Source organism: Rhipicephalus sanguineus, chromosome 4 (genome assembly GCF_013339695.2).
Source record: "Rhipicephalus sanguineus isolate Rsan-2018 chromosome 4, BIME_Rsan_1.4, whole genome shotgun sequence".
Taxonomy (NCBI): Eukaryota; Metazoa; Arthropoda; class Arachnida; order Ixodida; family Ixodidae; genus Rhipicephalus; species Rhipicephalus sanguineus.
Window position 1 is genome coordinate 193,423,473 of NC_051179.1, and position 27,328 is coordinate 193,450,800.

Genomic DNA, 27,328 nt, shown 5'->3' on the forward strand with positions numbered 1-27,328 from the left:
GAGCTGCAGATATTTTTCACTGCAAAGACCCATAAGGCTGAAGTCCCTTTCCGGGCTATTGTTACCGAGCGGAACTCATGGCAACATGCTGTGTGGGTTTTTTACAGAAGCATTTAGAGGCGTTGCATGTGGTTGATCCTTTCCTTGTTCACAATTCAGATGAGGTGGTGACACTGTTGGCCGAGCGCAACCCTTCAAGTTGTACTGCGTTTAGCGTAGACGTACAAGACTTGTTTTATTCTTTGCCACATGGTTACCTCATGAGCTGTGTAAAAGAAACTATCATCGAGGATAATGATGAAGTGGCGTTTAGGAATAGTGTTGGTATCCCAGCGGAAAGCTTCTTAGAGCTACTTTGGTTTTACCTACGCTCTATAGTTGTTTCATTTGGGCAGAATCTCTATGTACAGAAATCGGGGATCTGTATCGGGTCAAGGGTAGCTCCAGTATTAAGTACAGTAAAAGCTCGCTAATTCGGATTTCTAGGGACCGGAAAAAATGTCCGAATTAACCGAATGTCCGAATTATCGAATGGTCGAAATAAACACAATAAACGCACGAGTTTTTTCAACATACCTTTACTTAACAAAGTAATCGCGGATGCTTGTGTTTTCGAGCAGAAATTCGCGCGGACACAATTTTTCTGAGCCCTTCAAGGTGCTCAGCAGCTCGCATGATGTCTGCAGTACCGCAAAAGTTTCACCCGTCATCCACGCTTTTCGGTTGGCACGGTAATCCACGGCAAGATTGTTGATGTTCTTAAAGCAGCGTGGCTTTTGAACCTTTCCGATAACGAGAAGCGGCAAGCGCTCTGTTCCCGTCACGTTGGGGGATAAAAGTACGGTTACTCGTTCCTTGCTTCTTGCCGCCGATTGAAGGATCCCCTTTCATCACTCTTCATCACTTCTTGTCGGGAGAGCCCGTTATTCAGAGCACGCAAAATTTCTACTTTGGTGGTGAAGTCCTTGGCCTCGTACTTGGGCCGCTTCGCCGGCGTTGCCATCGGCAGAGAGTGCGGTCGCACGAGAAGTCGGCACAAAAGCACCAGCAACGATCAAGCTAAAGGAGCCGTACTGAAACTTTCCTCGATAAATCGGCGATCAACGATGCAGCACACCAACGGGAACAAAGCAACAAAACCCACACGCGAAAAAAAGGCGTTCAACCAGTCTCAATCCAAGCCAAGTCGATAATTGATGTCCATGGCGATGCTGCGTTTGAGCTTCACTTTTGTTCTGAATTTTTCTTTTTTCGTTTTCGAGCCTCGCCAGCGGCCCGAAAGTCGCCGAATTATCCGATTTGCGGTGAAATCTGTCCGAAATAACGAGCGCCCAGTCTCATAGAGTGATGCGTATATTGTCAAGTGATGCGTATATTGAAGTACAGCGAAGCTGTACTTCAAGCAATCAAGACCTCCGGACTCACTTTGAAGCCTGAAAAGTGCCGCTTTGCGTACGAGGAGCTCTTGTTCTTGGGTCATGTGATCAACAAGGATGGTGTTCGCCCGGATCCGCGGAAAACAGCCGCCATCGCTGACTTCCCGACGCCCACCGACAAGAAGGCCGTACGCCGTTTTCTCGGCTTGTGCGCCTATTACAGACGTTTCGTCAAGGAATTTTCACGGATCGCCGAGCCACTGACGCAACTCACGAAGGCCGTCGTCGAATTCAGGTGGGAAACGTCGCAAGTTCAGGCATTTCAAGAATTGAAACGACGCCTGCAGACGCCTCTGATACTTGCGCATTTCGACGAGCACGCCGATACGGAAATCCACACCGACGCAAGCAGCGTAGGACTCGGCGCCGTCCTTGTGCAGAAGACCGACGGATTGGAAAGGGTCATCAGTTATGCTAGCCGGTCGCTATCAAAGGCAGAAATCAACTATTCCACAGCAGAAAAGGAGTGTCTGGCCATCATCTGGGCTACATCAAAGTTTCGCCCCTACATGTACGGCCGGCCCTTCAAAGTTGTAAGCGACCACCACGCCTTGTGTTGGCTAGCCAACTTGAAGGACCCTTCAGGTCGCCTCGCACGGTGGAGCCTAAGACTTCAAGAATTCGACATTACAGTCGTTTACAAGTCCGGAAGAAAACACTCTGACGCCGACTGCTTGTCTCGTGCCCCCGTCGACGCACCGCCGCAGGACGACCACGATGATGACTGCTTCTTGGGAACCATAAGTGCCGACGACTTCGCTGAACGACAGCAAGCCGACTCGGATCTCGGGGGCCTTGTGGAATACCTCAAGGGCAGGACCACCGTTGTTCCAAAAGTATTCAGGCGGGGATTGGCGTCATTTCTCTTGAAAAACGACGTCCTCGTAAAGAAGAACTTCTCTCTGGCCCGGGCTGACTACCTCATCGTTGTACCTTCGGCACTGCGACCAGAGGTTCCGCAGGCCCTGCACGACGACCCGACGGCGGGCCACCTCGGCTTTTCCCGCACGCTCGCAAGGATACAGGGAAAATACTACTGGCCACGCCTTCCTGCCGACGTCGCCCACTACGTTAAGACTTGCCGAGATTGCCAGCGACGGAAGACACCGCCGACTAGGCCAGCGGGGCTTCTGCAGCCAATCGAACCACCTCACCGGCCTTTCCAGCAAATCGGGATGGACCTACTGGGGCCGTTCCCGACGTCGACCTCCGGCAACAAGTGGATCGTCGTAGCAACTGACTACCTCACCCGTTACGCCGAGACAAAGGCATTGCCCAAAGGCAGTGCCGCCGAGGTAGCCAAGTTCTTCGTGGAGCACATCGTCTTGCGTCATGGCGCCTCAGAAGTCCTCATAACAGACAGAGGTACCGCCTTTACGGCGGACCTAACTCAGGCGATCTTCAAATACAGCGAGACGAGCCACCGCCGCACCACCGCCTACCACCCACAGACCAATGGCCTCACAGAGCGTCTAAATAAGACCATCGCCGACATGCTGGCCATGTACGTCGATGTTGAGCACAAGACGTGGGACGCCATCCTTCCGTACGTGAGCTTCACTTACAACACGGCCGTCCAAGAAACGACGCAGATGACGCCGTACAAGTTGGTCTACGGAAGAAGCCCGGCGACGACGCTCGACGCCATGCTACCCAATGTCACCGACGAAGAAAATCTCGACGACGACGCTTACCTACAGCGCGCCGAAGAAGCACGACAGCTCGCCCGCCTACGGATCAAGAACCAGCAGACGACTGACAGCCGCCGCTACAACCTTCGACGACGCCACATGGAATACCAACCCGGTGACCGTGTATGGGTATGGACGCCAATACGCCGACGGGGACTCAGTGAGAAGCTTCTTCGACGATACTTCGGACCGTACAGGGTACTTCGACGCCTCGGCGCACTCGACTACGAGGTTGTCCCTGATGGCATTACGAACTCTCAGCGGCGCCGTGCACGACCTGAAGTCGTCCATGTCGTGCGCCTCAAACCATATTACGCACGTTAGCGAATCTGAAGACTGTCATTTTGCTTTATTATTGTGCTTTCTTTCTTGTGCGTATTGTTTATTGTACTTTGTTGCTTTATTCTTGTTATTTATTGTTGCATGCATTGGCCTGTTCTGTTTTAAACATCGGGACGATGCTTTTTCAGAGGCGGGCATTGCCACGTGCGTTTCTTTAAGCGCGTCGGCATTTAAACAAGTGCCGTCGAATATTCCAGCGTTATCGCTGGCTGTCGTGCAAATTCTAGAATAAGCTCGAGTGTGCGCGTCTTGCGCGCAATCTTAACAAAACGATCTACAATGATCGCGAAGGTTCTCGAACAACGAGGCGCGGTTCGCGCTGGGCGTTGCTGACAGTCTTTGTGGCCGAAAACCGAATATAGCAAAAGTGATAAAGAAACGCACGTGGCAATATTTACAGGGACCAGATGACGTGTCCGAATTAACCGATTTTCCGAATTAACGAGAGTCGAATTAACGAGCTTTTACTGTAATATATTTCTTGGAAAAGTGGACCGTGCCCTTGAACAAGATTTCGAGGACATTGCACATATTTTTAGATATGCCGACGACTACTTGGTGTTTGTCGATCGCGTCAATTTTATGGCGTCTATGATCCAGGTCCTAAGTATGTTTAAGCAAAGGGGCAAAGGTCTGTGCTTTACCTCTGAAATCCCAAGAGACAATGTCCTGCAATTTTTAGACCTTTCATTACAGTTCCAGAGGGATCATGTTTGCTGGTCTTATTCCCCCGTTCCGCAAAACCATTGTGAAGCTATCGATCTGCTCATTCAAAAATTGTAAATAATGGATTGGCCACGTCTTGTCTCAATTTGGCTTTAAAGAAGTCCTGTCCTCACGCTGTACATGAGAGTTTTTTACGGCAGGTTGAAAGATTGGAAGCGGCTGGTTTCCCGCACCTGGTCCTAGCCTCCACTTCCCAGCGATTGTTTCATCGCTTGAAAAAGGAAAATGAAGAGGGTCTTGATGCTGTGGTTCTGCCCTCTAATAGGGGAAAAAAATTTGTCGTTATCCCTTATCTGCACTCGGTATCCCACCGTTTTAACAAGATTGCTGGTCATTATGACGTAAATGTTGTTTTTCGCGCCGGCAAGAAGCTAGGAAGCGTGTGCGCGAGAGTTGAAAAAAGAGCACAGAAGGGGCAGGCCGCTGACAGCACTGAAGGTTGCTCTATAAAGCACTCTAAGCGTTTCATTGAATGCGCGAGCGGAGTGGTGTACTCCATCCCTTTGTCATGCAGTGGTGCGTACATTGGGCAGACGTGTCGTTGTCTTAACGTCCGTCTAAGGGAGCATGCTAGCTCTCTGAAAGGTACACCATCTACGCATCTTTCTCTCCAGTGCCGGCAGTGCAGTTGCGCAGCCGAGCTAAACAAAACCGCTGTGTTGATGAGGCACAGGGACCAGCGCACGCGTGAAATCGCTGAAGCGTTTGAAATTATAAAAGCAAGAGACAGATGCGTGAGCCAGCCTTCAATCGCTCTCACAGAAGCTGAGATTACATATCTACAGCATACGTGATTACTTGCCTGGTGGGGGATAAGATTTTTTGTTTTTTCTTTATGCTTATATATGACATGTTTCTTCCATTAAACTTTCAGTTGTTAGACAGCACTTGTGTCGTGCCCTTTCTTGTGTTTTTGTGTTCTTTTTTGCGCTGAACATACCGAGGTGCACACAACTACTGCACTTACAAAAATACGTCGATCCACCCTGTAATGCTTGGCTCAAAGCCAGAAAATGCAGCATAGAATTACTCGCTGACTGCTTCGCATGAAACCGATTCCCACAAGGCGTGGGATCTTCTGAATTTTTTTTTTCGCGTTCTTTCCTCGATACTGGCTACCTCACAATGAGCCTGTTCGAAGGCACTGCTTCATGATGCACGCAGCAGTTTAGACACGCAATACTTTCATATTTCATGCATTTTCCTGTTCGGCCAGAAAAAATTAGCACACAATTAGTATGCTGCTGAAAATGGCGAAGTCAGATGTCCTTTAAGCATGCCTTCTGTGGGGTCTCGAAAGAGCCGCTCGTACAACAAACACATGGACATTCATTAAGAGCTTCTACATAACGGGGAACTGCAGTAACATGACAAATAACCCAATAGAACGCCAATATAACACACACCAACAACAGAACACATACAATGTACCGCAATTCAGCGTCGCTGATGTTTGAGTCACCACAGGAGTCTGTGAGAACAAGCTGCAGAATCGTCCCCACGGACCCCTCACGAGATACGACCATTCACCGACCGTGCCAAGCCCCAAAAGTGAGTGTCTGCTGTTCCTCATGTGCCCGTCTAACTTCGCCGACAGGGCAGCGCCACCACAGGAGCAGTGCCATCTCTCGCAAAGCAGCAAGTATGCTAACTACGCTGACCCGCCGGACATGTGTTCCCCATGAGACGAAAACGACTTTACAGGGGGTGATAGCAACCCCACAATACATATGACTCATTGACATTTTGATCATTAGGCAGGCAATTGTGGAGTTACAAAATTAACTGTGACTAATTAATTAAACTTCACTAGTGTTAAGCAGTGTGGGTCGGACGACGCGGCAACATAGGCACGGGGCAGTATCGGCAACACACCTTTATTGCCATCACGAAAACGAAAAACAGAATCAACTCAAAATGGCAAAACATTAGTATATATACATCCAAACCCGGAAGGTGGTGCTCTTCAATATCAGGGTTGATTGACCAAGCTAAGTTATACGCTGACTTCAGCGGCCAGTGCCAATACACAACAATTAGCATAAACATTAGTAGTGGCTGCTCCGATGTACTGGGAACAATATGTACAAGGCTTGCGTTGAGTAACGCCATTACTTACTTAAAAAATTTTGGTGCTCTATAGTTGGGGCACCCTGTATTCTGCCATTTGCCACCAATAAACACAGAACAACTCAGTGGCAGAGCATTCCGCACAACTGGGAGAGTTGGGGGGGGAGAGAACAGCACTACACGAATAGCAAGCGCACATTAAGAGGGTGATAATTGCTCAGCTCGCCCCGTGTGTCTTTTGCTCTCCGGCCTCTGGCAGTGGTTCGCACTCAAAGCCCGGGGCACTGCAGGAAGTCACACCAGCGGCAATGCTCCCGTCTTGCTTGAGATGTGGTCAGTGACACCCCTCAAAACCTAAACCTGAAGCCTCACGACAAAGCACGTTCTTGCGCTGAGAGGAGGAATCTCCCCAGAAGAGGGAACGGAGCATCTCGGCTGCAGAATCAGCACGGGGCAGTGAGGGTGGCAAAATTCCCTCTTCAATGCAACCCCTCTCACCACTGCGCTTGTAAACATCTCGAGCCGCTTTGACAATACTGGGTTGCACATGCAATCCCACTCACAAAGCGGAATGGCTTCTCTTCTTTACAAAATGAGAAGATAAAAAAAGAGACTGTTGGTGCAGCACGTGGTCACCACCAATGTATAAATTTGTGCCTCAGTACCAATAAACCATGCTCGCTGATGCAAAGTAGGAACCATTAGAAATGGGCAATGTTGCAGAAGAGTAAAGCGTACGCACCCTTGAACCAGAAGGGTGAGTGCCTCATCGTCCAGAGCCAGACTGTCCAACTCCAGGCGGATGAGATTCGCCAGGTTCTGGTTCTCAAACATGCGGCCCAGCCCCCGTGCTGTCAGCCGAGGCCCCCGTCGAAGCTTCAGCTGCCGGAGCTCGTGCAAGCCCTATAAATCAAAAGAATGATGAACCCTGGGTAATTAGGAGCAACAGGTAGTACAAACAGCTGGCTTATTTACGCCTGGCAAGGGGCGACATTTGGAGATGCAGGCAGTTTAAGTGGCATGTGTAGGTGCCTCTTTCATCTAGGATGAACCAGACAAATATGAGTTGCCTGCATTGATGCCAGAGAAAAACTTGGAATTTGAAGAAACAAAACAATGCCATGTTTAACCCAACAAGAGTACAACACAGCAAAACATAGACAGACAGCCCTATAAACTTTTTTAGCACAACTCATTGCTGACAGAACATTAGAATAACAGAGAGCTGAGCTAGTTGGCACGTATTCATGTTAAAGGACTGGACTTGCAACCTGGGCACAAGAGAGAAGTCAAGACACCACAAATGCCGGCAAACAACTGAAAATCCGCATAGCGGCGGAAAAGGTAGCACAAAATCTTATCTGCACATGACCATGCAAGAAGCAATGCCTATGAATCTGGCACACATGGGCGTCTATGTGAGAGATAACTGCTCAGGAACTCGATTTCTTCTTTATGCAAGTTAATCGACGGTTTGTTCACAAATGCGCTACCACTATTATCGATATTGCCACATGCGCTATATTATTTATATTATTGACCCACACGCTATATTATCTATATTATTGCCAGAATAATATAGATTATTGTGTTTGCCTCAGCCTTCGACGAGCACCTCCGGTGCCTTTAAGCTGTACTTCAAACAATCAAAACCTCCGGGCTCACCCTGAAGCCAGAAAAGTGCCGCTTCGTGTACGAGAAGTCCTTGTTCTTGGGCCACATGATTAGCAAGTCTGGAGTTCACCCCGACCCACGGAAAACAGCTGCCATCACTGCCTTCCCGCCGCCAACCAACGAGAAGGCCATACGCTGATTTCTCGGCTTGTGCGCCTATTACAGATGTTTCATCAAGACATTTTTACGGATCACCGAGCCGCTAACTAACCTCACGAAAACTGACATGAAATTCAAGTGGGGAACAGCACAAGTCGAAGCATTTCAAGAACTGAAATGACAGCTGCAGACGTCGGCGATACTTGTGCACTTCGACGAATACGCCGACACAGAAATCCACACCGATGCAAGCAGCGTAGGGCTCGGAGTCATCCTAGTGCAGAGGACTGATAGACTAGAAAGAGTTGTCGGTTTTGCTAGCCAGTCGCTATCTAAGGCAGAAGCCAACTATTCCACAACAGAAAAGGAATGCCTTGCCATCATCTGGGCTACATCAAAGTTTCGCCTCTATCTTTACAGCAGGCCTTTCAATGTTGTGAGTGACCACCACGCCTTATGTTGGTTAGCTAACTTGAAGGACCCTTCAGCTCGCCTCGCACGGTGGAGTCTGCGACTTCAAGAATTCGACATTACCATCATTTACAAGTCCGGACGAAAGCACTTTGACGCCGACTGCCTGTCCTGTGCTCCCGTTGACCCACCGCCAAAGGACGACCAGGATGGTGACTACTTCTTGGGAACCTTAAGTGCTGATGACTTCGCTAAACAACAGCGAGCCGACCCGGAAACTCGAGGGTCTTGTGGAATACCTCAAGGGCAAGGCCACCGTTGTTCCAAAGGTATTCAAGCGAGGGGTGGCGTCGTTTTTCTAGCCGTGAGTGGTGAGAAGTTCTCCTAAAGAAGAACTTCTCACCACTCAGGGCTAACTATCTCCTCGTAGTACCTTCAGCATTATGTCCAGAGGTTCTGGAGGCTTTGCATGACGACCTGATGACTAGACACCTTGGATTTTCCCACACACTCGCCAGAATACAAGAAAAGTACTACTGGCCTCGCCTCACTGCCGACGTCACGCAGAGACTGTTAGTCTTGCAGAGACTAACAGAGACTGTTAGTGACGGAAGACACTGCGGAATATGCCAGCCGGACTTCTGCAGCCCATCAAGCCACCTCGCCGGCCGTTCCAACAAGTTGGGATGGACTTGCTGGGGCCGTTCCCGATGTCGAATTCTGGAAACAAATGGATTGTCATCGCTACCGACTACCTCACCCGCTACGGCGAGACAAGGGCCCTGCCCAAAGGCAGTGCCACTGAGCTAGCCAAATTCTTCGTTGAGAACATCGTCCTGCGCCATAGCACCCCAGAGGTCCTCATTACTGACAGAGGTACGGCCTTTACTGTGGACCTAACTCAGGCGATCTTGGAATAAAGCCACACAAGCCACCGCCGGACCACCACCTACCACCCACATACCAATGGTCTCGCCAAGCGCCTAAATAAGACCATCGCCGACAAGCTGGCCACGTACGTCGACATCGAACAGAAGACGTGGGATGCCATCCTTCCATACGTGACCTTCGTGTACAACACGGTCGTGCAAGAAGCGATGCAGATGACCCCATACAAGTTGGTAGATGGAAGGAACCCTGCAACGATGCTCGACGCCATGCTACCCGTCACCAACAAAGAACACTTCAACGTGACTGTCTACCTTCAGTGCACCAAAGAAGCCCGACAACTCGTCTGCCTATGCACCAAGAATCAGCAAAAGACCAACAGCCGCCGTTACAATCTTCAATGATGCTTCGTGGAATACCAGCCCAGCAACCGTGTTTGGGTTTGGATGCCGATATAGCTTGGTGAAAAACTTCTTCGGCATATCAGGCCATACAAGGTGCTTCGACGTCTCGGCGCTCTAGACTGTGAGGTCATCCAGGATGACGTCATGAACTCTCAGAGGCGTCACGCACGACCTGAAGTCATCCATGTCGTTCACCTTAAACGGGCCCTGCAACACTTTTTTAGCATGGTCAGAAAATGCTGCCGATCAGTAGTCGAGGCTCCCGAGAACACGCAAGCCAAACATTATAGCGCAGCATGCGGCCTGGGATTTACAATAAATTCGCAAAGTCAGCTAAAAAGCCTTTCCTCTTATCTCGACAAAAAATGATGCTTACAGCATCACAGGCAGTTTCCATGCCATTGGTTGATTTGAACATGGCAAAGGCAGTTTCTTAGCGCTGGTGTAGACGAGGACACATAGGAAGAGACACTAGACACATGGGCGCTACTCACAACAATAAAGTTTATTCCTTGATCGCTTCGAACAAAAGTGCCTTCACTTACACGTCACAGAACCATGTGACATTCGTGAGATACAGGAACCAGACAAAATCGGACGAATGAACAAAAAAACACTGCAGCGGAATCACACAATAGATAAATGTTTACGGTTTGCGCAGGAAACTAATTTCTTTCTCAGACAGCGTTAGCGAAGTCTTGCTGATACAAGAGCTACCGTAATAGTCAATCTGCTCACTTTCTACTATCAATCGGGTGACTTCGCAGTTGCTCTTTCTAACAATGACAGTTTTGTCAAACAATGGCACACACGCACAGTCTTGGCAATGTATTGCCAGAAAACCATCTGCGGGCATCTTATTGCATTTATAGTGGTGCTCTCGAAGACGATCGTTCACGCACCTTCCTGTTTGTCCGATATAAAAACGCTGGCAGGATAACGGAATGCGATAAACAACACCTGACTTGCACTCAACAAACTTTCTCTTGTGGTTCTTACCGCACTTGTCCTTAGTCTTCGTTGGATTAGTTTTTTTACACAAACTTAAGAGTTTCTCAGGCGCTGTGAAAACAACCTGAACATTGTCCCGAGCGGCTATTTTCTTTAAGTTGTGCGATATCCGGTGGATGTACGGAATTAAAGCTACATTGCGTTTGTCAACAGCAGGATTTCCGTTGGTGCTACTTATGGCACGACTAGCTTTTAGGTGCCGCAGTACACCTTCAGCTACCGACACTAACAAATCAGTCGGATAACCGGATGTCAAAACATGGCGCGTTCGGTAGTTGCTGCGGCCGCCGCAAGAGGCCGCTACTTGACCGCGCGCGCGATCACAATAAATACTCCATGCGTTCGAAGAAAAAAAAAAGAAAATGTGCTCAAGGTCAGGAGGTGTGCGTGATGTACCTTCTTTCCCCGTACCATACCCCCCCCCCCCACTTAGCTTCCAGCTCTTTCATCGGGGCGAGAGAAGATGTACAAAGCAATTACAGCATGTGACAAATCTTTGTAACTCCGCTCGTACTGGACGGATTCTAAAAATTTTTTGCGGCGTTCGATTCGTGAGGCAATAAGTTCCTTTAGTGAAGCCATTCCATGGCTACTTGAAAAAGTGTTGTGGGGCCCTTTTAAGCTGGTTTATGCGCATTAGCAAACCTTAGGACTCTGTTTTTTTCCCTTTATCATTATACAGTGAAAGCTCGTTAATTCACACCTCATTAATTCGAAATTTTGGATAATTCGAAATGGTCGCCGCAGTCCGGTCCGCAGTGCATAGGAGACCATGTGTAAAACGATTTGTTAATTCGAACAGAAATTGCCGCCTCTGCGGATAATTCGAAGCGCGCGCCGCCGAGCGTCATCATCGCCAAACACTAGTGGAAGCTTTTACGGCCGAACGATAGGTGGCACAACTGGTTTTTTCGAGCTTCAAGTGGCCTCCGAGCAAAGGGCGAGCAAAGTATGGCCTCCGAAATCCAGGGAGCAATTTTTTTTTTTTTTCCGTAGCCCTCCCGCTATCTCAGCGCCTGGCGCCACTTGTATACGCGGGACCCGCGGGACGCTGAGGAGTCGGCGGAGTAGTCCTAGCAGTCCTAGGCCGCACCCGGCAGCGTCACTTTGTTCCTTGAGCACGTTGTTCGTTCACGCTGTCAAGCCGTCTTATTCCACATCGAAGTTGCAAGATGCCGCGGGGAAACTACTGCGCGAAAACTGTCAAGGAGAAGGTGGAGATTTTGCGAGAGGTTGACCAAGGGAACTCGAGCAAATACGAAATTGCGAGGAAGCACGGCATACCTCCGAGCACGTTGTCAACTTACATACGCAACAGGACGGCCATTGAAAACGCCTATGAAGCCGAGGATTTTGGCGCCAGTCGAAAAAGGCTAAGGACAGCGAAGTTCCCGGAACTGGAGTCGGCTTTGATTATCTGGGTTAAAGAAATGAGAGCCCAGAGTATCGCATTGAGCGGCCCTATCATCATGGCCAAGGCAGCCGATTTCGCCCTGCGCTTGGACATTGAAGACTTTGTCGCCTCCGAGGGATGGTTTCATCGTTTCAGGGAGCGGCACAATCTCGTATTCCGCACGTTATCCGGCGAGGCAAAGGAAGTGGACGCCGAAACATGCGCTACTTGGAGAAGCGACACCCTGCAGCAGTACTTGGAGAGCTACTCACCACAGGATGTGTTTAACGCTGACGAGACAGCGTTATTTTTCAAGTTGCAGCCAGACAAGACGATCACCTACAAGGGAGACAGCTGTGCCGGCGGCAAGCGCAGCAAAGAGCGTGTCACTGTTCTGGTCGCCGCAAATATGACCGGTACGGAAAAGGTCCCCCTTTTTGTGATTGGCAAAGCACTCAAGCCACGGTGCTTCAAAAACATTCGGTCACTGCCGACGGAGTACGCCGCAAACAAGAAAGCCTGGATGACAGGTGACCTATTCAGGAAGTGGCTACTGAAATTCGACAGGCGAATGGAACTGGGCGGCAGACGCGTTCTTCTTGTCGTCGACAACTGTTCGGCGCACAAAGTCGACGTTGAGCTGAGAGCAACAAAGTTAGTGTTCCTTCCAGCAAATACGACTGCGGCTTTACAGCCAATGGACCAGGGTGTGATAAGGAACATCAAGTGCTTTTATAGGCGTCACATGCTGGAGAGAATGATTTTGTGCGCGGGCGACAGGGACTTCGGCATTACGCTGCTCACTGCCATGCACATGTTGGTGCGTGCATGGGAACAGGTGACCCGCAACCACAATCGCAAACTGTTTCCGCCACAGTGGATTTTCAGCTGGAAGTGCGCAGGATAGTTGTGACGTCGACGTGGACGGGGCTGAGGAGCTCATGCCAGTGGCATTGCGCGACACTCTTCGGGGCGTACGTTTTGCCGATTATGTTGAAGTTGACACCGGTGCATCGGTGTGTGGTGCCCTGACTGATGAGGACATTATCGCTCAAGTAGCCGGTGCGCAGCCTGTTGCTGAAGAGCCAGAAGGTGAGGAAGACGAAGATGACGAAGCGCCTGTGCGCCCGTCAGCTTCTGCGGTGATGGAGGCACTTAATGTGGCGCGTCTCTTCTTCAGCTTTGAAGAGGGTGAAGAGGATTCCCTGCGCCGCGTCCGCACGCTGGAACAGAGAGCCGCAGCTGTGGCATTCAGAGAAAAGAAGCAGATGGTCATCACCGACTTTTTTGGCCAATAAATATTTTTCGTGCCCCCACCCCCGAAATCCACCCACTTTTGCTCACTTTCATTATTTCGAATTTTGTTTAATTCGAAATTGCTCAGCGTTCCCGTGGAATTCGAATTAACAAGCTTTTACTGTACTTTATTTATGTATGCACTTTTTTTCCCCCTTCCATGATCAGGCACCGGGATGATGCTTTTGTTATTTTTATGTAACTGCTGTATTGCACGCATAGCCGCTGCCTTGCGCAGGACGTGCCCTAATGTCTGGGAACCTTCCAGATTATTTTAGAATCTTCTTATAGACTTGAGCGTGCAAACACGAACAGTTGAGATTATTCTGGAACTAACGAGGCCACCAGCGATAAGGCTCGAATGTTTGACGCCGCATGTACAAATGCTGCCCGCGCCTTACTACAGATCAGATTACCAACGGCCGACGCTCTGTTCGCCGCTATGAGTGTACAGCGTGTATTGCTTGCAGTCTGACTTTTCGTTTCCCCAAATAAAGAATTTCATCTTGAACATGCCGACTGCAGTCTTCGTCAACGTCAAGACCACGTGACAATATGCCAGGCCTCAACCATTAGATGCATTTCTTCATTCCTCTGCCTGTAGAAAACTGCGCGTCCATTGAATTTTGGTGTACATTTACTCTCTTGACAATGTAGAGATAGATTAGATGGTGAGCCTCCAGTTAGTGATCTATGTTTCATTAATCTCTGGTTAACACAGTGGCCCATCTGTCCAACGTAGAAACGGCCGCAGCTAACAGGAACCTTATATAGCACACCGATAATAGTGGTAGCACATGCGTGAGCCAACTGTCGAATAACTTGCATAAAGAAATCAAATGCCTGAACGGTTATCTCTCACGTAGACCTCCACACATACCGGATTGATAGGTATTGCCTCTTGCCTGTGCATGCGCTGACGGTTTTTGTGCCTACCTTCTTCTCCGCCACTGTGTGCCATTTAAGTTGTTTGCCGGCGTTTGTGGCATCTTGACTTCTCTCTTGTGTTCATTTTTGCACGTCAAGTTTTTTTAACATAAATGGGTACATAACTTTGAATAAACTAGACACTGAACCATTACTAGAGCAAAAAAAAAAGAGACAGAAGAAACAGAAGGGGCACCACCCACAACTAACTTTATTCAGTGTAAAGCAGAAGAATATATAGCTGTAACACACACGAGCTAACATTATTGCTTCGCATAATCATATAACACCAGGCATTAAGCCATTGCAAAGCTGTTTCTGATCTAGCACAGAATGACAAGATTCATAATCATAACCACACACGTCTCACTGAAACACACGATGTTTTTCTTTTTAATGCAGTAAGTTTCCATAATTTTCCGCACCAGAGCGTCTGTACTTTTACCAAGAATAGCAACACTGGAACACCTCGGCTCATATGTGCAGGATTTACAATGCTTAGGCAAATGTTCTGACAGATTGCTTTTCGTGGAAAGTTTGTGCTGCTCCCTAACTCTTGTATAGACGCTGGCCAGTTTGGCTGATGTAAAACCGACCACAAGTGAGTGGAAAACGCCAACTGAGCAAGCCACGTACGGCCTAGCGTGCCTCTTCCCGCACAGGAAGGGCCTCATTTCTTTGGATATGTGTGGACTTGGGCCAGCCAACTTCTCGCGTGTTTCTCAATCGCAATGAGCGATGACAGTGACAGTTGTGGGGTCTGAAGCGATATACGCCGCCGCTCTCGGAACACACGGACACAGTCCACGCGGTCGTGCAACAAAAATGTAGGTTTATTAAAACTCACTTTACATTATATGGCGAGCTCGCCGGCCGAATTAGTAACACGTAACACGCTAACACGCTAAAGCTTATACGCTGACAATTAATACGTAACACGCTAAACTTATGCATGCTGGGAAACATAGCACACACTCAAGACAATAAAAGGCATGCAATACAATATAACATAAGACATACATAAGACATAAAATAAGACAACATAACACAATACAAATGCGAAGGCGGCGCCGCAGATGCACGACTCACCACGAGGGCCCGAGGGCAGCGAGCCGCGGTACCGTCCCCCGGACCCACCGCGACGAGACGTCCATCCGCGCCCGCAGCCACACCACAAAAGAGAGAATCACTGCTGTTTTTATGCGCCGGCCTAAATTCGCGGCGGCGATGCCGGCGCCACCGCGCTAAACTCGGATTACAGACATCGCATCACTGACCTTGGACGAACGCCTCGGCTTACGCAGAGCACGTGCGTTCCAAACACAGCGGCCGCGCCCAAGTTACGGCAGTCGCCAATACAGGGATGATATAGCACCCCCACACAGTGTAGAACTAAAATAGAAATAGTGCTGGCATTAGCTATGATGTCATCACTAGAGGTCAACGCCGCGGCTGCAAACGAGAAGACGCAGCCATATCTCATTCCGAACGAGTGCCTGCTGGCAGCCTCTGCTTCACTGCCCCCATGTGGGCCCATTCAGTGCCAGGTGAGCGCCAGCTGTGGACTTATCTCCAGAACGAAATGCGCCTTCAGATAACCTTACTAAACTTTGGAAGCAGTCGTTTCGGGCGTTCGAAACAATATTGCTATACTTGGCTGTAGGGAGTTTCTGGCACACATATTGTTATGAACTGAGACTGCGACACAGTTGTTAGTGTTCATATATACTAGAATACTGGGGAACTTCCTTTTTAGTAAATGAAAGTTGGATATATTGACTTGAAAATAAAACATCCTTTCCCGTTTCAAGGTATTAACTCCCTCGATTCAAAGCCCTTTCCTTTGAAGCAAAGGATCTTTATTTCAAAAATCTTTGAAAGTGCCCATGTGACAGGAGCTTGGTAAGAGTTAGACATTACAGACACCAAAATGCCTCTTCCACGCCAAAACTTAGTGTAAACAAGACAGACACACGAATGCCAGGCATTTTCATTAATGCAGTGCAGACCTAATCCAAAGTTGACAGACAAGTAACTGGCGTGGCGGGTGGGACACGAGCCCACATGTAGCTCCTGGAGAGCAAGCGTGTGTGCTCTGACACCGTTACGTAGCACTGACATGCCTTCCTTGCACAGCCCAAATTCAGACTGAAAAGTTACGCACAATTACATATCCTTTTTTTAGCCTTCACTCATTCCAAACAACCTTCAAGAAAGTGGGATAGCAAAGAAATAGACTGCTGGCCTGGATGCAGGCAAGGCTGGCATCAGAGAGGTTCTCAGCATAGCTAATGCCCAGGGTGCGTAGCTGTTTGCAGCTGTGCAGAGCCTCGATGGCAGCATCCGTCAGCTCCTCCCCATCCAGCTCCAAGGAGATCAGCTGGTGTCCCAAGCGCTGGCCCAGCTCACACACTGCCCTGCACGATACAACATGCATGATACATTCATTCTCCAATGGGGACAGCAGCTGCGAAAGTTTAGGTATTAAGCACAGTGGCGTAAATCCAGCAAAATCACAAAGGGGGACACAGATCTAAAAATATATAAAATTTCATATCCTCCTTCGAAAAAAAAAAAAAAACGTGCATGGGCTTACACCACGTAATTGTATTTTGCTATTGAATCTTCTTGGAAACCCTCTGAACGGCAGTTGCAGTTTCAATACAGTCTTACAGGGCTTAGGCTATTGAAAACAGGTATCAATACAAAATAAACAGACGTTAAAAAAAGTTGAGTACAAAATGTTCTGTGCATCATGAGTAATGACCACCTAAAAGGTCAAAATATGCGTTCGACTAAGAGGGGGCACTAGCTAGGGTGTCCCCCCCCCCCAGCCTGAACACAAGCGGGGTCAGGACCCACCTGACCCCCCATGATTTATGCCATTGATTATGCAAATGACTTGAACAATAATAAATGCCGCCCGTCTTGCGTGCACTTTACAGAACGCGGACAACTTAGTTTTAATGAACAAGCAGAAACTGATCAACGAGAGCTATGAAGCCAACTGATAACGAAGGCATGCAAAGCATAAGGCAAGTTATTTGTAGGATTTCTTTAAATTGAGATGTAGAAATCAGAACCAAGAGGGAAGTGAAAGTGCCACCAGTGGGAGCCAAGCTCATAACCTTTTGCATTACACATCTCTTGCACTAGCAGCTGCGATTCAATTATGCATCGTGATTTATTGAAAAGCGTTCAAAAACCAAGACAAAAGAAATAAGGTGGATGGGATATAATAATAAGTGTTGGGGTTTAACGTCCCAGGGGTAGATGGGATAGGCTCCAACTTCAAACCAGAAACACGCACGTACTATATACTGTTTGAATCCCAAGTGTGTCACTTACCAGTTGTCGTGCAAAATATGTTATGCAAGATATCTGGCATTCGAAAAGTGTATTATGTGTGCGGTTCTGAATAAGTGCTGGTTTGAAGTTCGTGCTTGTCCTGCCTACCTTCTTTCTCTTCACCCGATTTTCTAGCACTTTTTAATAAGTCACTACGCATCTTTACCAAGCTGCCCAACTTGTCGATTCAATGATGGCTGCTCAATAACCAACACTGATGGGTACTTATGCAGGTGTCCACGATTTTATGCTTGAAGTGCCAGTCCCAAACCACCATTGACCATGGAGGCAGACATGGAACCTCCTCTTTAGCCCAGAGCTGTTAAGTAGTGCATGAACTTTAAGAGCAGGCAGATGATTAACCCTTTCGCGTTAGTATTAGCCAGTGCCACTTGTAACCATGACGGCAAGTGTGGAACACTGTTTTTAGCAGCCGGCATCACGCAGCACGCGGTCTTTCCTTTTTACATGCCGGCAGCTGACTAATAAACCCTCACATGCTACCTGAAGGCGTCAAATCTGCTGGGACGAGACCTTGCTATGAAAGAATGACAGAGGGAATGGATCAAGGGCTCGTTTCTTTGTTAGATATGCGAGCGTTCATTGGTCACCTGCCAATTTATAAAAAAGATCCTGTGCTATGTGACCCAATCAGGCAAAAAGACATTTGCTGTCGCAGCTATGAGTGGCACTGGCTAACACTCCCAGGATTACCCACAGAAATAGCCAACAAAGTGACCACCACTGTAGCTGTGAGCATCAGACGTGTTATCCAAAGACTCATTCCCCACCAGTGGCAAGCAGATTTTTAATCCAGTACTTTACATTTACGACATATTTAGTATGCTGCAGTTAAAATAATGCCTCCTAAGCCTCCCTTGGCTTTAATGGCTGTTGGTTCAATTAGGTTGTGTCTGCCAGGGATCTAGCCGTCTTCAAACAGACGACTAGGGTATCTCCGTTTGTAATGTGATGTCAAGACTGTTGTGAACTTGCCATTAATTTGTGGGATGTCGAGATTTTGAGAAAGGATGTGGTCGAGTTTTGCATTCTCCATAAATAGCGGCCAGTCTGCATGTTGTAATTATTTCCAGTTATGCAGTTGGAGTTGATGGCAGGTGATGTCAGTGACAGTTTGATGATCAAAGTTAAAAGAACACTTGAATATGAAGTGTTGAAGACTTGCCACTTAAAATCGCAAAAAGCAGATGGTAAGCAATGCTCTAAACTTGCATGAGTTTAGTGAAAAGTTGAGGAACCAGAGTTTAAAAGACATACATTACTGAAATCTTCAATCACTTGTAATCTTTGGTCTGTTTTTTCGCTACCCCAGAGTATGAAGCGAGTATTAAAGCCACCGACAAATAGCTTCGGCAGTTGCGCTATATATAAAGTGCTTCAGTTAGTTATTCTTTGAACTTGCATTACGTTTTTGGAACTCAAGTTCCTCATAAATGAAGTTTTGAATATGTTCTTCCAATATTACACCTCTGCTTCTATTCAGTAAGCAGTGCCCTGAAACGGTTGCTTTAGCCTATGCTGGTGAGATCACAAAGGTTTTCCATCTGTTCTTTCAGATTATGTTCAAGGAGCAGGTCACTACTTGACATCTTTAAGGATATGTTCTCTTCTAGATTTTCTTCGTTCAGCGAACTGGGAGCGCAGAAAAAAACACAAAGGACGAAGCAAGGAACCACATAAGACGAGCGCTCAAATAAGAGCGCTCGTCTTACATGGTTCCTTGCTCCGTCCTTCGTGCTTTTTTCTGCGCTCCCAGTTCGCTGAACAAAGAAAATGAATTACCAACTGGCCCACCTTTCGATCCTCCTGCAATGCTCTTCTAGATTCTTTTTGTGAGGTCACCAAAAATAAAGATAGCTTTCAACATTGCAGATAGTACGAAACTTCACTAAGGACAGATACAAAAAAAGGACAAACCACAAGTGCTTACTTCAAATGAAAGCTTATAGTGAGATGTGCATACATATATAGGTACAAGGAAGCAGAGAGAAAACAAACAAGCCCATGTGTCAAGTCAATCATTATTCAGCCATTTGTATCGAGCACACCATCAAGTTAGCCAAGTTGTTTTTTAGCAAGTGAAATAGACGGTGGCGCTCTCCGATTCAATGTCACTACGCTTTGTTTCAGCTGCCTCAATAGATTGACATTAACAATTCTCCATAGCAGTAAACAATGCTAGTGTTATGAAAATACTGCCACGCACGCTTCTTTTTCTATTTTCATGTAACAGACTCGTTACACATGTAACCACTTGTGCACGCCACACCGGAATGTCCCAGTTAAACATTTCCGATTATTTTAGATTGTTCTGATAAGCTTGGACGTGCAACGCAAACAGTACAGTCTATTTTGGAACTAACGCGACCACCAACAATAACGCTGGAATCTTCGATGCCACATGTATAAATGCCAATGCATCTTACCATTGATCTGATTATTCGAGGACCAACGACTGTGTACGCCAATATTACTGCCCTTTGAGTGTCATTCTTTTTCTGGGCAGTTCTTTTTTTGGGCACAACTTTGCCCAATAAAGAGTTTGATCTTTACCGGCTGCGATTGCTTTCTTCACCGTCACAACTACAAGACACACCTGGTGGACGTACTGGTTCTTTCATGTTCCGCACACCCTTGAAAAGCCATGAACCGAGCCCAACTCGTGAAGAAGGCATCAAAGCCAGCCCGGATCAACGGGCTTGCCGCAGGCAAGAAGAACTATCACCAGAATACGAGCCTTTACCCGACAGGACCAGGAAGACCCCAACCATGACCACAACATCGGCGACTGTGCCCCATGGCACCTATGCCTATGCTGCTACAGCAACTAGGGGAGCCACAAACTTTCCGCGGATCATCTTTCAAAGACCCAGAAAGTTGGCTGGAAATGTACGACCGTGTCACCATTTCCAACAAGTGGGACTCCAACGACAAGCTGCAGTGCATTTATTTCTACTTGGCAGATGCAGCAAGGACCTGGTTCAAGAATCGGGAGCCAACACTTCGAACCTGGGATCTGTTTCGCAACACATAGGAAAAGAAAGTTCATTGAACAGAGTTTCCATTTGGACTTGTTGGTACAACATCGTCAGATGATAATAGCGCTGGTTGAACAGGGACACGAGGAAAGGGCACACAACACAGGCGCTAACTTTCAACAAAATGTATTTTGCAAGTGCACAGCTACTTATACTGAACACCTTACAAAAAAACAATATCACACCTGCGCACAGATTCTTCTCATGTCGCTATCACTCTGGCACGTTTATCTAGAAAAGTCAGATGTATACAACCACAACGTATACACAGTGGCCAAACTGGCTGTTGCTTAAATATTTACCGCCAGGAGCACAACAGCACAACCCTCCCGTGGCGTCAAGGGAGGGTGCCCACTTGTCCCAGCACTGCACCACGTGCAGGTGCTCACCTTTTTTCGTTGACGCGATGGTTCTATCTAGGCATCGAGATAAAACCACGCGCAAACTAATTGAAGCTTTTCACATAAAGAGATGCGGGGATAGATGCGTTAACCACCCTTCTATCGCCATAACAGAGATAGAGTATTCATATTTGATCAACACACTGCATTAAACTTGTCTGCCCTCATCTCCCCCTCTTCCCCCCCCCACCCCCCATGCAGTCTGAATTTTCTTTTTTTCTTTTTTCTGGTTTTCTTCGAACTTCCTTTTTGTATAGACGCATGTGCCTTCATGATCTGTTAAGGGGATATCCATCTTGTTTTGTTTTGTTTCGGCTAGGGAAATTTGCACCACGTGCCATTTTTGTAACATATTTATGCGTGCTCTTTCGATAAACCTTCAGTTGCGTCGTCGGTTCCTCCCTTCGTATGTCCTTGTTCCCACAGTGCGCCTTTTTGCTTTAAGATATGAAGCGTTACCAACTAGCCCAAATGAAGCTTAGAATAACAGAGAACTGAGCTAGTTGGTAAGTATTCATTCTAAAAAGACAGGGCGTGCAAACACATACACATGTGTATGTGTTTGCACACCCTGTCTTTTTAGAATGAATAGCCCAAATGGCTGTTTTGCTACAAGGGCTTGAGGCAGGTCCACGTTGCTGGGGTTGTGCACGCTGTTCCTTGTGATGAGGCCCTTAACTGGACGGAGGCCCAGGAGTTCTAATGTTGATGCTGTGCCAAGGTAGCTTGTGGCTAAAACAAACCAACACTGTCTTTAATGAAAAAGCCAGAACTAAGCACGTCCTTGTACAAATTCTGGCCACCTGTGTTGTGTGGTCTGTCCTGTTCTTGCGCTGTTTGAAAAGCCACGTGTACGTTACCAACCAGCCCGCTTAACAACCATTTTGAAGCTTTCTATAAATGGAGTGGAAAGATGTCACAGGATTGGATCGAAACACCCAAACAGACCCATTATTATTAAGCTATTCTATTATAGAGAAAAACAACCAATTCTAAATAATTGTTGCAAACTAAAATATTCTGGTATGTATGTGACCAAAGACTACTCAGAAAAATTGCGGAACATATGAGCAAAGTTGTGGGATTGTACCACTGTAAACAGACAACATGGAATTTGGCTAAAACCTTCCTCTGATAATGTATCTGTCAACAGAATTCTGTATACCTGGGATGAGGCTGCAAACGGTAAGGTTGTACTTTCTAGAAATTAAAGAAAATGATCCCAGTACTGTTCCTCTTCGTCGCAGCTGCTGAATGTAAGATGTAGAAGCACAAGGGCCTCAATTTAGAGCACTTCAATTCACGATCCTGACGTAATCGCCCTGACCGAAACATGGCTTCACGATGATGTTTTCGACAACGAATTCATGCCCCCTGAGTCTTGCGCTCACAGACGAGATAAGAATTCTAGGGGTGGGGCTGTGGCACTGCCCTTTCAGAAGGGCTTAAATGTTGTACATATGTCCGAGCGACCTGGAGCTGAAGCCTTTTGTAAGTTGTTCCTCCAGAACGAATGTCTACCGTAAAACTCTGAGCAAGCGCCCCCCTGTGGTGAAAGATAATCCGACAAGATTTGGGGGCCCTTGCGCGATCATGGAGCAAAATTCAAGATGACGGTGGAAGAGCCGTGCGTGATTTCAATGAAATGCTTTATCGAATAGGCATGCATTCAGTGTCGCAATTAGCCCTCGTCAAGCGAATAAAAGCAGTGAATGAAGCAGTGGTGGGGCGCTTGCTCGATCACTGGCCGATATTTCAACTCTCCAGAAAAAGGGGCGCTTGCTTGGGATCTTACGGTAATAATTGGAGCAGTTTACAGACCACCTGGGGAACATGTGAAGGTCCTGGAAGAGTTAAAGGCATCCACGGCTTCTACTATGTCACAAAACACAAAGCTCGTTCTTTGCAGTGATTTTAATTTGCCAGGAATTGGTTGGAATACATTTTCAGCTACTAATAACGATGTAGTGAGTGGTGAGGAACTTAACGACAACTAATTCAAGATTGCACACGCATTCACGGTGTTTCGTCCGAAGCAACCTTCTGGCAACCACCGAGTGTGATCTAGTCGATGGCATCTCTGATCATCGTGATGTGCTTGTACAGTTTTCTTCGTTAAAGGCAACAAGGCATCTTAAGGTTACATGTTTTCGTGACTGCCAGAGCTGATGATGTCTCTGTTTTGGACAAATTGGAACTATCTTACAACTACTTCTTCCACAGTGTTGGTACGTGTGATGTTGACGCCTTGTGGTTAAAGTTCGGTTAAAGTTCAAAAACACAGTCCATTACTGTATACAACTCTTTGTACCACTTAGAAATAAAAAAAAACTAATCTATCCAATCTCTGGATCATGCGGGCAATTATTCATCTAAAAAGGAAAGTTAAGCACTTGAAGAAAGCCCAGAAAGAGCGCCACCAGAACACAAACATAATCAGATCTCAAGCATATCTAAAGAACTTAAAATTAACATGCAAGAAGAGAAATACAATTTTTATAATGTTAGGCTTAGTGAAATGATAAGAGAGTCGCCGGCCTCTTTCTGGAAATTCATAAAACCGGTGATCTCTAATAGCAATACCTTCATTGTAAAAAAATGTTCTCCCTCTGACGCTACTCTAATTGCCAATGAATTGAATGATTATTTCAAATCTGTATTTGTTTCGAATAATGGCAGCTCCCCTTCTTATAAAAATTTTAGTGGCCTGCCTCCTATTCATGATTGCGAAGTATTGGAATCTGGGGTACTTAATTTACTGTTAGGCCTGAGTGATAAATTTACTGTTAGGCCCTTCACCCTTCCTCAAGTGACACAACGCTTACAGCATTCAAAACACTCGTCTTACCAATTCTTGAGTACGCTAATATTCTTTTGGACCCCTTTACTCGCGTTAATATATATTAAGTTAAAAGGGTCCAAAACAAAGCAGTAAGATTTATTTTTAATCGCTAGGACAGTGTCTCGGGTCTGGTGGCAAAAGCTAATCTAAACCACACCTCAGAGTGGAATAAGATCGCACGATTACGCTATGTGTTTAAAATAGTAAAAGGACACCTCAATGGCAGTATATCCAATTATGTGCATTTTTCAACAGGTTATAATACCAGAGGGCGACTTAGACTTTCAATCACCCCATATCAGCCGGCTAATAATGTTTTTAAGTATTCTTTCTTTCCGTGAACGATCGTAAAGTGGAATGCCTTAGATGCACCCACCATTGAAACTAACAGTATAGAAATGTTTGAATCCCAGTTCATTATCTAAAGTTGCTTGCCTTGCATTTTATGCATTTTCCCTTATGTTCTTCCTTAAGCGAGTTGTGTTTACTCTTTGCTTTATCTTGTTTTCATACAGTCTATGCTACTGTTCTTGCTTAACAAGTTCAAGTGTATTATTCACTGTTGTAACCCACTCTGCAACGACTCCTCTAGGAGTCACCACTATTGCCAAATAAAATAAATAAATAAAATAAATGTACCCTGTGTGTTGTGTATCTCCTGTGGTAAAGTTTACATCGGCCAAACTGGCCGATGCATCAGTGATCGGCTAAGAGAACACTGCCACAAGGTGAATAGCGCGATTCAAGGTGATCTTGGTGTGCATTGTCGCGACTGTGGGTGCAAACCTATTTTCGATAGGTGCAAGATTTCATCTCGATGTAAGTCATCTCACACATGAGAAATCCTTGAGGCAGGCGCCATATTGCATGCAGGTCAGAATTGCGTTAGCTGCCTGTCTGTAGACGCCTTATGCCCATCAGTAGCTCTGTGTGAAAAAGAGCTGACTTTTCTAGATAAACATGCCAGGGCAAAAGCAACATGAGGAGGATCTGTGCGCAGGTGTGATATTGTTTTTTTGTAAGGTGTTCAGTATAAGTAGCTGTACACATGCAAAATAAACATTTTGTTTGAAAGTTAGCGCCTATGTTGTGTGCACTCTACTTGTGTCCCTGTTCAACCAGCGCTATTCGCCGCGAGATCGGGCTGTAAGTGGCAGCCCCGTCGCCATGTTTGTGTGCATAGGCGGTTGGTGGTGCGTATAGAAATGTACGCAGCGGCGCTTCGCCGTAGGCGGTTTGAGTCTATTGTCGGCAAATAAAGCGCGTTGACTGCAGCCTAATGGTGATGTATACGCCCTCCATTGCCACATAAATGCATGAAACTGGCCTAACATTCCTATTATGCGTGAGACAAGCACAATCTGCCAATCAATGGGGTACTGGCCTTCGGTCACGTTCGTCTTTTGCACTGTACTCGATGTTTTTTTTTTTCCTTTATTCGCGCGTGTTTAAATTGTGTTTTGCTTATACTACATTATAAATAGTGTTGCACGATTGAGCCAATTAAGTACTTACTTCTTGCTCTAGCGGCCACAAAAAAAGAGCCTGTATTTCTGCGTAATTAGATGAAGTAGAACTTTGTGCACGCTGCTTTTATGTTTGTATGAATACACGTACTGCTATAGAAATGCGTGGCTTCAGGTCTCTTTTACCGCTAACAGGCCTCTGCAGACGCTAGTTCATGCTTTGCGGTATCACAAGGGTTTCCAAATCGTCAACCATTCACGAGATGGTGTCGCTGAAATTCTGCATTCACACCTCGACATTTAGTACTTTTTTTTCGTTTAGGACGACGCCAAATGCACAATGTGCTTGAACGACAAAGTGGTACCCGCATTGAAATTATTAGTGGTACCCGCATTTCAATGCAGGTACCAAAAAAGTGGTACCCGCATTGAAACTCTTCACGGGACTAATGAGGAACCCACCAATGACAGTCCAGGAGTTCCTCTCGGAGGCAACAACAATCAAGAAGGGCCTAGAAATGCACACCCGACAGTACAATTGCCGATTGAATCCAGACAGCACGGTTGTTGAAGTCCTCAGCTCCGACGACCCGCACGAAACCATCCAAGCCATCATGCGAGAGGAGCTGTGCAAGCTGTTACCTTTACTACAAGTGGATTTGATTGTGGAAATCGTACGAGAAGAAAACCAGCAGTCATTTGGGCTTCCTCAGCCTGAAGCCATGACCTCTGCTGCTGCTGTCCACCATCGTGATTGCGCCACTACGGCACACCGCTGCAGTTCTGTCGCTAGCTCCCGCCGTCGCCGTCGACGCCTTCTCGCCTGCCTCTTGGCTAGTGCTACATGCCGAGGAAGACCGGCGTGTGGCGCACCCCAGACCACCGCCTGCCCTGCTACCACTGCAGAGAAGCCGACCACACCTACCGCCGCTGCCAGTACAACAAGATGGGCTATGTGGTTTTGCCATCAACATGTCGCATCCACAGCGAGGTGAACAACCATGCAACATCGCTGACTACCTCGCAGGAGCGTAGTCGACACCCCGACAACATTGCCGATCACCATTGCCAGGCTGCTACATCTCACCACAGTGCCGGCAGTACACCGGCCCTACTCAGGGCTGATCTGCGAGCCCTTGTCTGGAAAACTAAGGGCAGTAACCGAAATAGGTGCGGTTGCTGTACGACGAAATGCCGATGATCCTCCGCCGCTGATTTGCGAGTCATCAGATATCAGCCCACTGCCTACCGAACAGAACCTTCATAAGCACTTATCTGCCGAAACAAGCCCTGACGACACGAAGTAGGATCATGGGAGCAAGTCAAAGCAGCCGTGATCCAACGCCATGAGTTAACCACAATGCAAGACGAACTAGCTACCTCGATGTTCTTACCAACGGCCATAACGTCACCGCATTCATCGACACTGGAGCTGAATATTCCATGTCAGTGGGCTGTTCACCGCGAAGCTGAAGAAAGTCAAGACTGCCTGGCAAGGTCACAAAATCCGGACTGCTGGAGGCCATGTAATAACACCAGCTGGAGTCTGCACAGCAAGTCACCATCAATAACCATACTTATCCTGTGAGCTCTGTAATCGTACAAAATTGCTCCAGGGATGTCATACTTGGCATGGACTTCTTAAGCCATCAAAACACCAACATCGACTTGAGAACCAAGTCAATGACTGTCACGACTCGGGGCCGAAGCACAGGCTTCTCCCAAGATGTGGCATGGGGGTTGGGCCTCTGGTGTATGGCTTGCGCCAATCGCCGGTATGAAAGAGTCAAGTGCCTTTTCCAATCAAAGAACAACAAGCTTTAATAATGCGTTTAAACAAAGAT

At 47.1% G+C, this 27,328-nt stretch overlaps 1 protein-coding gene across 1 annotated transcript in view; it reads right to left on the reverse strand.

The window, feature by feature from the left end:
- The window catches only part of LOC119391949 (F-box/LRR-repeat protein 20), an 81,055-nt gene extending 64,250 nt beyond the window's left edge, over positions 1 to 16,805 (reverse strand). The window contains exons 1-2 of the mRNA XM_037659592.2: positions 16,614 to 16,805; positions 7,008 to 7,168 (exon numbers count right to left, since the gene is read on the reverse strand). Coding sequence (XP_037515520.1) covers positions 7,008 to 7,168; positions 16,614 to 16,805 — 353 coding nt within the window. The remainder of the gene's footprint in view (positions 1 to 7,007; positions 7,169 to 16,613) is intronic.
- Between the last annotated feature and the right edge of the window lie 10,523 nt (positions 16,806 to 27,328).